A 13,212-nucleotide genomic window follows, 5' to 3' on the forward strand; every position below is an offset into this window, starting at 1 on the left:
AAAAAAAAAAAAAAAAAAAAAAAAAAAAAAAAAAGAAAAGAAAAACAAAAAATTAGCATTAAAGCCAATGAGGGGGTTCATTGGGTAAAGGTCCTTGCTTCCAAGTCTGATGACTTGAGTCCCACCTCGTGAAAGGAACGGACCAGTGCTTGAAAGGTGTTCTCTGTCTTCCACCATGGACCACGGTGCACGCGCACACACCTCATATCAACAAAAGGAAATTACCTATATTTAAATAGCTCTTTTAAACCAATAAGAAAAAGAAAAGGTATTAAATGCTCTCCCCATGAACAAGATGACTATGTCAGGTAATGGATATGTTAATTAAATTGACTCAATCATGCCATAGTGAACCTATATTAAACCTCACTTTACATTATAACTCAGTCAGTGCACCTTAAACTACTCAGAGACAGGAAAAGGATTTCTTTAAATATTTAATTTTTTATGCCATATTCAAACTAACTGGCTTTTTAAAAAGATTTTTAAAAATTTATTCATCTTTTTGGGTGTGTTCCAGTGTGTGTGAATGATATGACATGCATGTTCAGATGCCCACAGAGACCAGGAGAGGGTGTGGGATCCCCTGGAGATGGAGTTATAGGTGCTTGTAAGCTGCCACTTCTTTAATACTTCTTGTTTCTTACACAGGTATGCATCTTCTATTGATGATATTTTGGAAGACGAAGAGCACTATGCAGATCAGCTGAAGGAGTATCTGTTTTATGCAGAAGCTCTTCGGTGAGTACCTAATGGCAGACCTGTAGATGTAGGCAGTAGTTGCTTTTTAAAAGATTGCCTTGTGTCGGACCCTGTAGTGAGGCCCCAGTGTAGCCACACTTTGGCTAATTTTGTGTGTACTAATTTGTGTTCCACGCTTTCAACCCCTAACACTAGATCGGAGAGGAAAAAAGGATAGATGGGAAAGGGGGTGACGTTTTCATTAACTACTTCCTGCTGATTAGGGGCATTGTTCCTTGGGGCAAGTTTGATCTTTGCCATCAGGGTATCTAATTTCTTGTTTCTTTTTGGCACACAACAACTTGACAAACCATGACCAGCAGCACCCAACCAACAACCCTCTAAGCCTCTTAGGGCCCTAGCATTTATCTGCCACTGGCAAAATCCTGCTCCTGTGAAAGCAGAGGGCAATCATAGCTGCTGTGGGCATTGAAGTACCCCACGTCCCACACTGGAATTCAAACAAAAATACTACTTCTGGTTGTTTGTTTGTTTGTTTTTTTAATTCTCACTGCACCACAGTATATTCCCCAAACAAGCATAAAAATAAGAAGTTCCCCCCATGAAGCATATTCTGCAGGAGAGCTTCCTGCTGGGTGCTTCTGGCCTGTTTCTTCCTGTTTTCTCCAGTTTGAAAATTGGGCCCAAAATACAGGCAGAGTATAGAGCCCTACAGAGACAAACTGAATTCTTTGCTAGATAGACTTACTGGATAAGAAAAAGTCAGTATGTTCCCTCCTCCCTCCTTCTTGTCTTAAGTTACTTTTCTGTTGCTCTACACTGTGACCAAGGCAGCTTAAAAAAGAAACCATTTGATTGGGGGCTTGCTTACAGTTTTGGAAAGCTAGTCCACGAACATCAAAGTGGGAACATGCCCGCAGGCAGGCAGGCAGGCAGGCAGGCAGGCGGGTGGGCGGGTCCCCTGGAGCAGTGACTGAGAATTAATATCTGATCTTCAAGCAGCAGAGAGAGAGGGGAAGCTAACTGCAGTGGCATGGGCTTTTGACACCTCAGAGCACACCCCCTGATGACACACCTCCTAAATCTTCCCAAACAGTTTCACCAGCTGGGGATCATGTGAACAGACGGGGCCATTCTCGTTCAGACTGCCAGTCTCTCTTCCTTTCTTGGTTTTGTTCTTTTTCCAAGATGGGGTTTCTCTGTGTAGCCCTGGCTGTCCTAGAACTCACTATGCTGACCAGGCTGGCCTTGAACTCAAGAGACCTGCCTGCCTCTGCCTCCGGAATGCTGGGGTTAAAGACGTGTGCCATCACTGCTCAGGTTGTTTGTTTTTTTTTAAATTCAAGTTAGAAAAATCATTTTTCTGAAAGGGTAAGCTTTTGATTAGTTTTCTATCACATTGAAAGGCTGTATAAAAATTCTGTTGGAAGCTGGGCATGGTGTGTGCCCCTCTAGTCACCGTGGTCAGAAGGTAAGGCACATGGATCTCTGTGAGGTCAAGGCCAGCCTGGTCTATGGAGTGAGTTCCAGGTCGGCCATGAAGTACATTATAAGACCCTGTTCTCATATGGGAGAAAAAAAATCCAGAAAGAATTCTGTTGAGGAGCTGGAGAGTTGGTTTAGTGATTAAGTTTATACTGCTCTTTCAGAGGACCAAGTTCAGTTCTCAGTACAGCTAACTACCTGTAACTCCAATACCAGGAAATCTAGTGCCTCTGGTCTCTGCAAACGCCTGCCCTCACATGAACATACCAACACACATGCTCGAGCACACACACAATTTAAAAAAATATATCTTTGAAAAAAAATCTATTGGGGATACAGAAGAGCTGTATTCTTGAACACTGGCAGGCAGTTAGTTTTTTTCCTACCTGCCTTACATAGAAGCAAGTTTCACCATAGAAAGTTGCTGAACACAGTGAAATTCTATGTAGTTCCTACAGATCATTAAAATGATAACTGTGTGTTGACATGAAAAGATGTCCATGGTCATGGCTAAGTGTGAAGGAACTGACACAGTGGAGCTGTGGGCAGGGGTCATAAATGCCTGGCTGGGTTCTGGAAGGTCAGACACATTTCTGTGTGTGGATTATGTGTGCACAGCAGGATTATGGGGAGATCTGGTACTGTTCCTATTTTGTGCACTTCTGTATTAGAATTCTTTTTCTGATAAGCATAGTTCATTATGATGATGATCTAAGGCTAAGATATTTCTAGAGTGAAAAGGAAGATAACTCTGAGATCCTGCCTTTTCAAAGAATACTCACTTGCCACATGAGCCCCAGAGTGAGCTCTTGAGCTGAGCATAGTGGAACCTACATATAAGAAGGCATTCAAGAGGGCTTGAAAAGAGCTTTGACCACACTTAATGAGAGTGTTTCAGGAAAAAAGACTGTTGCATACTAAACAATTAGTAGTGCATTTATTAAAATAATTATGTAAGCCATCTTTTGCTTATGGCTATGTAAAGTTTTTATGCTTAGGTTCCCCTAGATTTAATATTCAGGATTGGGCTGCTACATTTCAAACTTGAAAGTTATGGTCAGAAAAGGTCTGAAACTAGGTAGACATTTTGACTGCCTCCCCCTGGGCCCCTAAAAACATTTCTGATATGTTAAAGAAGCCAAAACAGCTTGCTGATTGTTCTTGCTCCCCAAGGGCTGTGTGCAGGAAGCATGAGCTTATGCAGTATGACCTGGAGACAGCTGCTCAAGACCTGGCTGCCAAGAAGCAGCAGTGCGAGGAGCTGGCCACTGGGGTGAGTGCGTGCTCTTCAGTCTCTGCTGCTGGAGTAGCCGGGTGGGGGTGGGGTGGGGTGCGGTTGGAATGTGCAAGATACCTGTGCCTTAGAATCATGAGATCGGGTGCCTTGTTTTATTTCTGGAAGCTTTATTACAAATTACAGAATCGCTCATAGAGTAGAGTGTCTTGACTTCCCTCACCTTTAAAAAAAAAAGACTTATTACAAGTGTGTGTTCATGTGCATGTGCGTGCGTGTGTCTGTGTGTGCATGTGCATGTGCCACACCTGCAGAAGCCAGGAAAGAGCATTGGCTACCTGAGAACTGGAGCTACAGGCAGTTGCCAGGCAATGTTCTCCTGGTGTGGTTGCTAGGAACCAAACCCGAGTCCTGTGACAGAGCAACAGATGCTCTTAGCCACCGAGCCATCTCTCCTTCCCCTTTGGTTACTTTCTTGATATAAAAAGTTTTGAAACAGCCGTCAAAACTGTGCAAGGTGCTTTCTAGGGGCTGTAGTGTGGAGGCCGGGGTTAAGAGTACTTGCTCTTGTAGAGGCCCCAGGTCTGATTCTCAGCACTTAAGTCAGGAAACTCACAATCACATTTACCCCCAGCTCCAGCGGGCATCTGATCCCATCTTCTGGCTTCTTTGGGCACTTATGCACATACATTTTAAATTTTAAAACATTTTTTTGTTGTTGTTGTTGTTTTTGTTTTTGTTTTTCCAGACAGGGTTTCTCTGTATAGTCCTGGCTGTCCTGGAACTCACTCTGTAGACCAGGCTGGCCTCAAACTCAGAAATCCGCCTGCCTCTGCCTCCCGAGTGCTGGGATTAAAGGCGTGCGCCACCACGCCCGGCGATTTAAAACATTTTTAAAACTTAGTTTACCTTGGAAAGTTTTACCCAATCAGAATCAGTACATTTCTGCTAAGAAGGGAGTGTGTTGCACTCTTTAATGCTTAATGGTGTGGTATGTTCTTGTAAATAAAACTCTGTATCTTGAATAAACCTCTCTGTACAGTCCAGCCAGATGGTTAGAATAAACTGACTAATAGGCTGTGAGAAGAATCTAGAAACAGGGCAGCAGCAAGGGCACTCAGCTCACAGGCAGGTGCTCAGTCTAAATGCACTCGTCAGGAAGCCAGCTCGGGAGGCAGGGGCAGGCAGTCTGTAGAGTCTGAAGCATCTGCTCTACATAGTGAGCCCCTGTCTCCAAAAGATAGTACCATAATGACTTTGTTTGTTTGTTTGTTTTGCTTTGCTTTGTTTTTCAAGACAGGGTTTCTCTGTGTAGCCCTGGCTGTCCTGGAACTCACTCTATAGAGCACACTGGCCTTAAACTCAGAAATCTGCCTGTCTCTGCCTCCCAAGTGCTGGGATTAAAGGTGTGCGCCACCACTGCCCACCATGACTGTTTTCAAGTAGGGTCAGGTATAATTACTTTCTTTACAACTGATCTCAGAACATTTGCATATTTTGAAACTAAAACGATTCCTGTTGAAAGCTCCAGTCTTCTCCAGTCCTGGAAACCACAGTCCACTTTCTGCCTCTGACTGACTCCTAGATACCCCACTTTAGTAGATTCAGACAGTACTTGTCTCTGGCTGTCCTATCAGAATGCCCTTCAAGTCATCTGGCTTGTGGCACATGCTGGAATTGTTTCCCTTTGGCTGAGTGATGTTTCACTGTATGTACCAGGCCTCGTCTGTTCATCTGTTTCTGTTTCCCTTTAGACTGTGAGAACATTCTCGTTGAAGGGAATGACTACCAAACTCTTTGGTCAAGAAACTCCAGAGCAAAGAGAAGCCAGGATAAAGGTGCTAGAGGAGCAGATAAATGAAGGGGAACAGCAGCTGAAGTCTAAAAATCTGGAAGGCAGGTAAAATGCTGTGATGCTTAACAACGCTAGATGTGACAGACCAGGTATTCTGCAGTGACAGCTTCTACTTTGTGCTATTCCTGGATGCTGACTGTGTGCTGACAGCAAAGTTGCAGTCTAGAAACAGTTGTGATATCCAGGGTGGGGATGGGGTATCAGGATTGAAATTTTATTGTTCTCACACTTTTCATGGTCTGTGTTCTTTGCACTTTCTCTGTGCTCGGTTGTCCTGCAGAACACAGCATAAGTCCCACTTCACAGGGAAGCCCTACCCTCCCAGACTGTCATGGCATGGAACTTATTCTGTAGTGTGCCTGTTTGGCACTGGGTGGTGGCTGGTCAGTGGCTGTCACTGGGTTCATGGGACCTTCAGTGTAAGTAACTGTGAGAGGTGTATCCCCTCATACCTCGCATAAAGGCTTGGGATCACTTTCATCATTCAGCTCCTTTTCTTTCTCTTCTAAATGAGAAGTAGATTAACACAGACAGTCCACTGTTTCAGCTGGGCATCATAGTGCGCACCTTTAATTCCAACACACAGCAGGCAGAAGTGCCATGGACTGGACTCAATCTGTCCCTCAACCCTCGGGAGAATCAGAGTTCCAGTTCTCAGGTGTGCAAGGAGTCGGAGGGGTGACAAACAGACAGAAACAGCAGAGAGAGTGTTGAATCTGAGTGTAATTTGTCAAAGCAAGCATCAGACTTGTATTTCAGAAGAAAACAAGGAAGTTAAGTGATACATTAAGGTCATCCAAGGTACTTTGAGGTTACCCGATGCAAAATGACTCTTTACACAAAACAGAGAAATGTATACATAAAAGCTGAGAGGAACCAGACAGTGTTTACAACTGGGATAAAAATCAGTGTTTACAACTGGGATAAAAAGCAGCCCCACTAAGGTCAGCTTATTCTTAGAAGCCAGGGGCAAGGGCTTTATGCCCTTGCCATAGTTCCAATTCTAGTCTATTGTATAATCCACCTTCTCCCTAGGCCATTGTAAATTCCTGTGTATGGGAGTAACTCAGCTGTTATTCTTAGTATTTACTCTAGTTCCTTCTTAGAGCACAACCTTCCTTCTTCCTAAACCATTGTAAATTCTTATACATGGGAGTGGCTGTTATTTTAAATTTACTTTGTAGAACTAGCCCTCAGATTTCTAGCTCTTTTCCATTAAATTGTAATGCCTGATTTCTTTCACTATCTACACTGGAGGCATTTCATCTGAATGAGTATCATTCTTACTAAATTTAAAACCCAAGGTTGGCTCAACAATTTCCTAGGATATTGCAACACTGGTAGAGGCTAATCTAACTTAGCTATATGTCAAATCATTCCTTAGAGGCACTTATAATAAAACAATATTGAAGGAAAGCACACAGATCCGTTCACCACCTGATGTAGGGACAAGTTTGGAGCATTCGTGCTACGGGATGCCAAGACTCCAGGAGCCTAAGTTTCCGTGAAACTTTTTGCCTCAGAACTTCATCCAAGCTTTTGGGCCTGTCACATGGTTTTCACTGGAGTGGGTGTGGCACAGAGGCAGGCAGATCTCAGAGTCTGAGGCCAGCCTGCTCTACAAAGTGTGTTCCAAGACAGCCAGGGCAGAGATACCCTGTCTTGAAAAACAAGCAAACAAACAAACTAAAGTGTTTTTAAAGTGAGTTTGTTAATTTTGGAAATGTGTACTCTTTTTTAAGAAGTTGGTTTGTATTAATATAATAAAGCTGCCTACAGGGATTAGTCACTCGTGTTCATTTGGTTAGGGTTGGGGGTTCAGTCACATTGTGTTACCCAAACACAGTTGTGTGAACTCCCAGGGTCCAGTTCCCCTTCCACTTCAGCCTCCCTGGTAATTGGAGCTACAGGAACCTGCACGGAGCCCTGAAATCAGAGTTTAAGACCCAGATTGTTATTTAAGATTTCCTTTTAGTTTAATGTGTGAGTGATTTGCCTCATGTATGTGTGCACAATGTATGTACTTAGTGCCAATGAAGGCCAAAAGTGGCTGTCAGGTCCACTGGAACTGGGTTACAGACAGTTGTAAGCTGTCATGTGATTGCTGGGAACTGAACCCCAGTCTTCTGTACAGGCAGCCAGTGCTCTTAACCACTGAGCTGTGTCTCCAGCCCCCAGGACTTCATTTCAGTCACACACATGGTAATCAGGATTCATTACTGTGAACTTTCCAGTGGCCAAAGGCAGGCATTTCCTGGCATCTGTAAGGCTGTGAGTGGTTCAAGGAACCATCCTTATCTGTTTGAAGGTAGAGCTGTTGTGGCTAAAAGTATTAATGTACACAGAAATATTAAGCATAATATAGGAGAGTATCCAAATACCCCTGTTCTCCTCTGACATACATCTAGGAAAAGGAGAAGCACCTAGCTTATACAAGCAACAGCTTTTTCTTCTACATAGACAGTTTTAAGAAACTATGGCACAACTCACCCTGAGGAGATATGAACACACTTCTCTCTGCTCCAGTTAGGAGCAGAGATGACTACGCTTGCTGACCATTGAGTTCATTGCCTTACTTACAGGACACACCCGTGGGCCCTGCCCAGCTTGCAGGTGGCTCTACAGAAGTGAAGCTTTACCCGGGTTTGTTCACTGCTTTTGTGACTTTGGAAGGGACCATGTAGATCTTGTAGCTTTCTGAATCCACATCCTTACTCGTGGCATTAGTGTCCTTCTCCCCTGTATTAGGGGAGTATGAGGATATTTCAGGTTGGAGAAAATGGCTATATAAACGGGTTGATTGGGCATGTAATGTACAGTCTTTATATGAGAATAAACATGACTCTGTACTTTTATTTCAGAGAATTTGTGAAAAATGCATGGGCTGATATTGAACGCTTCAAAGAACAAAAGAACCGGGACCTAAAGGAAGCCCTCATCAGCTATGCTGTCATGCAGATCAGCATGTGCAAAAAGGTAGGCAACCCTGTGAGCATGCAGCTTCCTTCAGTCAGGGATGCATGCGTAGGGAAGTAGCTTCATTAGTGGAGTGCCACGTGAGGCAGGAGGTGGAGACAGGAGAGTTGGAAATGTAAGGTCGTTCTTTCTCAGCCTAAAACACGTGAGAACCTAGCTCAGAAAATAAAGGGCCGGAGTGATGGCTTCCTGGGTCCAGGTGCTACTGTCAGCCTGACCCACAGAGCCCACTCCAGCTCTTGCAGGTTGTCCTCTGACCTCCACACACTCTGTGACATCTGTGTGCCACCGAGAGATGAGTAAGTAAGAAAGGCTTATGTGCCAATGTAAGTTCTCTTACTAACCTTTCCCAATTTCACAGTTAAACTTTGGAAAAACTCCTATTACCCAAATGTTAGTTACTGTGTCTCCAAGTTAGTGCCTGTTTGTGGTTGTGTTTGAAAGTATACCCAACGCCATGACTTTGGTTGTATACCTGCTGTTCTTGAACAGAACCTTAGAATACCATTCCTCATAAGTGTTAGATGCTGTGACAGATAATAGAAGCTTTATGGGGAGCTGTGGTTATGGCTTGGCAATAAAATAAGTTTTACAGAGACATTACAGCCACACTCAGTAGTGAAAGATGCCCTTGGGAGCTGGAGGAAACCTTCCACAGTAGCATTTGGAACACAATAGCAAGCGCTCCTTCACTTCTGTATCCTTGTCCTAGATCTGCCGGTTGGCCAGAGCCTGTGGCATCTGTGCACTTGTTTGTGTGTGTGCTTTGTGATGCCGAGGATTCATTCGTACACCTCGTGTTCCCCCATTACAGAAACCTGTTACCAGTGTCTGAGCATCACTGTCTAGCGTATCAAGCAATTTAACTTGCAGTAGCTCAGGAGAAAGTAGTAGCTAAAACAGTTTGTTTGTCTGGTCTTCTTATCACAAACCACACAAATAAATCTTACGCATATTCTAGAATAACTACTGCAAGAGCTTACTTAATAAGACTGTCTATTCCTTTTATTTTTTAAGAGTGATACCATAGAATCCCATCATTTTTTATGTATATGCTTAATTAAGTATAATAGATGTCTATATTTGAATTTTAACAGGGTTCTTTTTATTTTTAAGTTATTTATATCCATTCACACACATCTTTTCCCCCAGGGTCATACCTATGCTGAGCAGGAGTTTTTCCACTGAGCTACATCCCAGACAAAGTCAAGTCATGGAGCTCAAACTAACTGCTCTGAGCTCACTATATAAGTCCAGGCTTGACTTGAATTCACTATGTATCCCAGGCTTGCCTCAAACTATGACACACAGGGTCACCTCAAACTCTCACTCCTCCCTCCACTTCCCAGGTGTTACCACAGCTGGTAAAGATTGGTATTAGTTTACCTTGGTTAAATATGAGTATTCATATTTTACATATGTAGTTACATAAAATGTCATTGTTAATACATCATTATTAATGAACTATAGCTCGAGCTCTTAATTAGATGTAATTAGATGACTGAATTGCAACAGTGATGAAACAAAGCAAAAGCTCCCAAATCAGCCAATCAGCATGGAGGGATGGATCAGTGGTTAAAAGCACTGACTGCTCTTCCAGAGGTTCTGAGTTCAAATCCCAGCAACCACATGGTGGCTCACAACCATTTGTAATGGGATCTGGTGTATCTGAAGACAGCTACAGTATATTCAAACATAAAAATAAACAAATCTTAAAAAAAAAAAAAAAAGCTTACAAATCATAGAGCATTTTAAAGTTGGTAGCAGACACTTCCCTAGCACATTCGGAGCCCTCGATCAGTCCCCAGCATCACATACAGTGTAAGATGCGGATGCCCCCTACTGTCCCGCACTGAGGAGGTGCATCAGGGACAGGAGGATCAGATGTTCCCACATACTGAGTTCAAGAGGAGCCTGGGCTACAGGAGCCCTCTCCTGTCTCCAAAACAAAACAGAAGCAAATAGTACTTTTGTTTTGATTAACTTTTATATAGTGAGTTATCATCTAATTTATCAAATCAAGTAGGCTAAAGCTTTTGGGTTTTTTTTTCTTTTTTCTTTCCTTAAAATAGACTTATGCTTACTTTTAATAGTGTATTCGTATGGGGGGGGTGTGCACATGGGTGCCACTGACAGCTGGAGGTCATAGTCGTGAGCAGCCTCATTGGGCAGTAGGAACCAAACTCAGGTCCTGTGCAAGACCAGTAGTACACTCTTAACCACTAAGCTGTCTCTCCAACCCTAGGCTAACATTTTAAAAAACTAATTGACCAGGTGTGGTGGTGCACACCTCTTAATTCTGGCACTTTGGAGGCAAAGACAGGCAGGTCTCGGTGAGTTTGAGGCTGTCTATATGGTGAGTTCCTGGCCATCCAGGGCTACATAATATGACCCTGTCTCAAAAAAAAAAGTTAAAAATTGATTTTTCATGTTCTGTTTGTTTGTTTGTTTGTTTTCGAGACAGGGTTTCTCTGTGTAGCCCTGGCTGTCCTGGAACTCACTCTATAAACCAGGCTGGACTCAAACTCAGAAATCCACCTGCCTCTGCCTCCCAAGTGCTGGGATTAAAGGCATGCGCCACCACTGCCCTGCGATTTTTCATGTTCTTTACAGATTTTAAGTATTATAAAAATAGCACAGATATAATGAAAATTTCAGTAACTCAGAACATACTAAATAAAGTCCTCCAACCACCACCAAGATGCCTTTTAAAAATATCTCTGTTACACTTTAGTGTGCATCCTTTGGGATATTTTGGCAGCTATAGTCACCTAGAAAATACACACATTTCTCCTTCCCTCAGAGAAAACTGGATTATATGTGCTCATGTGGACTCTTACAGAGCAATGCTGAGGTCTGGCATGGTTTCCTTTTTAAAAAAAAAGATTTATTTTATATATATGTGTGTATGTGTGTATGTATGTATATATGTGTATGTATGTGTGTGTGTGTATATATATAATATAAGTAATAAGTTTCACACACACACACACACACACACACAATGTGTATACACACATACACACACAAATATACACATACTGTAGCTGTCTTCAAACACACCAGAATAGGGCATCAGATCCCATTCCAGATGATTGTGAGCCACAATGTGGTTGCTGGGAATTGAACTCAGGACCTCTGGAAGAGCAGTCAGTGCTTTTAACTGCTGAGCCATCTCTCCATCCCATGGTTTTCTTTTTTAAAAATCACTTATTTACATCCTGGGAGGGGGACATGTGCATGTGGGTCCTGGTGAGACACCTCACCTCTCTTCATTTTCTTCTCTTAGGAGAGGGCCTCGCAGTGCTAGCCCAGGTAGAGCCTTCCTGTCTTTCAAACACAGGGTCATATCATCTGCAACCAGGGATAATTGGACTTCCCTGATCCCACTTGAGTTCCTCTTATTTCTCTTAAGATCAAGGACCGTATTGAACAAGAGTATGAGAGTAGACCCTGCAGTCTTCCGACGTTAGAGGGATGTGTACAGATGCCCAGTCACTGTGATGTTGGCTGTGGGTCTGTCTGCTGTGTAGAATCACATTGTAAAGTTTCTTTTGTTCTCAGGGAATTCAGGTTTGGACCAATGCTAAAGAATGCTTCAGCAAGATGTAATCCCATGAAGTGACTTTTCTCTGCAATCAAAGCGCCCCAAAACGAAGCACAAGTAAAAGAAAATCTATTGCTACCTTATACATAAAAGCATACAGTACATGGAACAAATCAGCTTTCTTTAAGCATAGTTGTGTTCATATAGCACAAAATGATACATTTTAATGAAGAATAAATATTATAATTTGAAGTTTTGGGGACTGGTGCTGATTCCAAAAAAGTTAATTTAATAAGATAACCAACAGATTGTTAGTCAGGCTCCTGACCCAGTGCCTCCGTCAGGATGTGTTAATCTCCATGTGCGCCTCTCAGTGCCCACTGTCCGGATCTCTTCACGGGGCAGTTCTTCCCAGACCAGACGCCCAGATTTACTTTGTAGGACCCACTTCTGCTGTACAGTTATTTTATCTTGCCTTAGAGTTGAGCTGTTTGGTTTGACAAAGCTCAGCAGAAACTTGTTGTGAAGTCTAAGGTTTTCTTCTGTGTTCCTAGATCCTGTACCATCTGCGACACTAGAAAATGCCTTCAGTTTGTGTCTTACCAAAATTTTGATACTGGTCAGAAATTTTATACTGCCAACAACGAAGTCTCAGCTTCTCAGATTTGCAGTGGAATAAATACATTATTATAATCTAGAAATTGCTATATAGAGAGTATTAATTTAACATTATTATTCTCAGATAAGAAGTGTTAACTTCGGCAGCAGCCTCCATTTCTTATGCTCGGCTCTGTGCACATGGCGTTTCAGGGTACGAGGTGTAGCATCTCCATGTGTGAGACTCTCGTTGTGAGCACATGTGAGCGGTACCGTCACCATTAATGTGCGTTTCTGTTGCCTGGCTGTGATTTTTGTAAAGATAAAATGTTGTTGTGCTTTAGTGTGTGTTTCATGGCACAGGTTCAGAAGCCAAGCACACTCTCTGCCAGCTTGCAGACTCCTCCTAACTGTGCGCTCATTATTTCTAATGTTTTAAAACTATACTCAGTACTGTTTGACATTTGACTTTTTTACATGTTTAAAATGTTGCTGGATTTTTGTGCTGTTTGCCAAACTTATATAATAAAGGAAGTGTTGTGTTTATTTCCAGAAGATTTGTATTATTTTAAGATGATCCATATATGTAAATACCTGGTTTTTTGTGAGAAAATAATGCATGCCATATTATGTTTTAAAGTGGCCTGATGTTGGTGTTTTGAGAAACAAGATACTAAAATTAGAAAAGGTTTAAATTTTTTTGTTATGGTTTTGCTCTGGTTTGGTTCTTTTTGAGACAGGGTTTTATGTAGCCTGGGGGTCCAGTTCTGGAAGTGGTTTTATAGATAAGGCTAGACACAAACACCTATCTCTGCC

General features: G+C 42.5%; 1 protein-coding gene across 1 annotated transcript in view; it reads left to right on the forward strand.

Moving 5' to 3' along the window:
• The window catches only part of Snx4 (sorting nexin 4), a 48,150-nt gene extending 35,202 nt beyond the window's left edge, over window positions 1-12,948 (forward strand). The window contains exons 10-14 of the mRNA XM_021184727.2: window positions 652-741; window positions 3,361-3,460; window positions 5,176-5,321; window positions 8,138-8,252; window positions 11,817-12,948. Coding sequence (XP_021040386.1) covers window positions 652-741; window positions 3,361-3,460; window positions 5,176-5,321; window positions 8,138-8,252; window positions 11,817-11,864 — 499 coding nt within the window. The 3' untranslated portion in view covers window positions 11,865-12,948. The remainder of the gene's footprint in view (window positions 1-651; window positions 742-3,360; window positions 3,461-5,175; window positions 5,322-8,137; window positions 8,253-11,816) is intronic.
• Window positions 12,949-13,212: the final 264 nt, after the last annotated feature.

Source organism: Mus caroli, chromosome 16 (assembly GCF_900094665.2).
Source record: "Mus caroli chromosome 16, CAROLI_EIJ_v1.1, whole genome shotgun sequence".
NCBI classification, from domain to species: domain Eukaryota; kingdom Metazoa; phylum Chordata; class Mammalia; order Rodentia; family Muridae; genus Mus; species Mus caroli.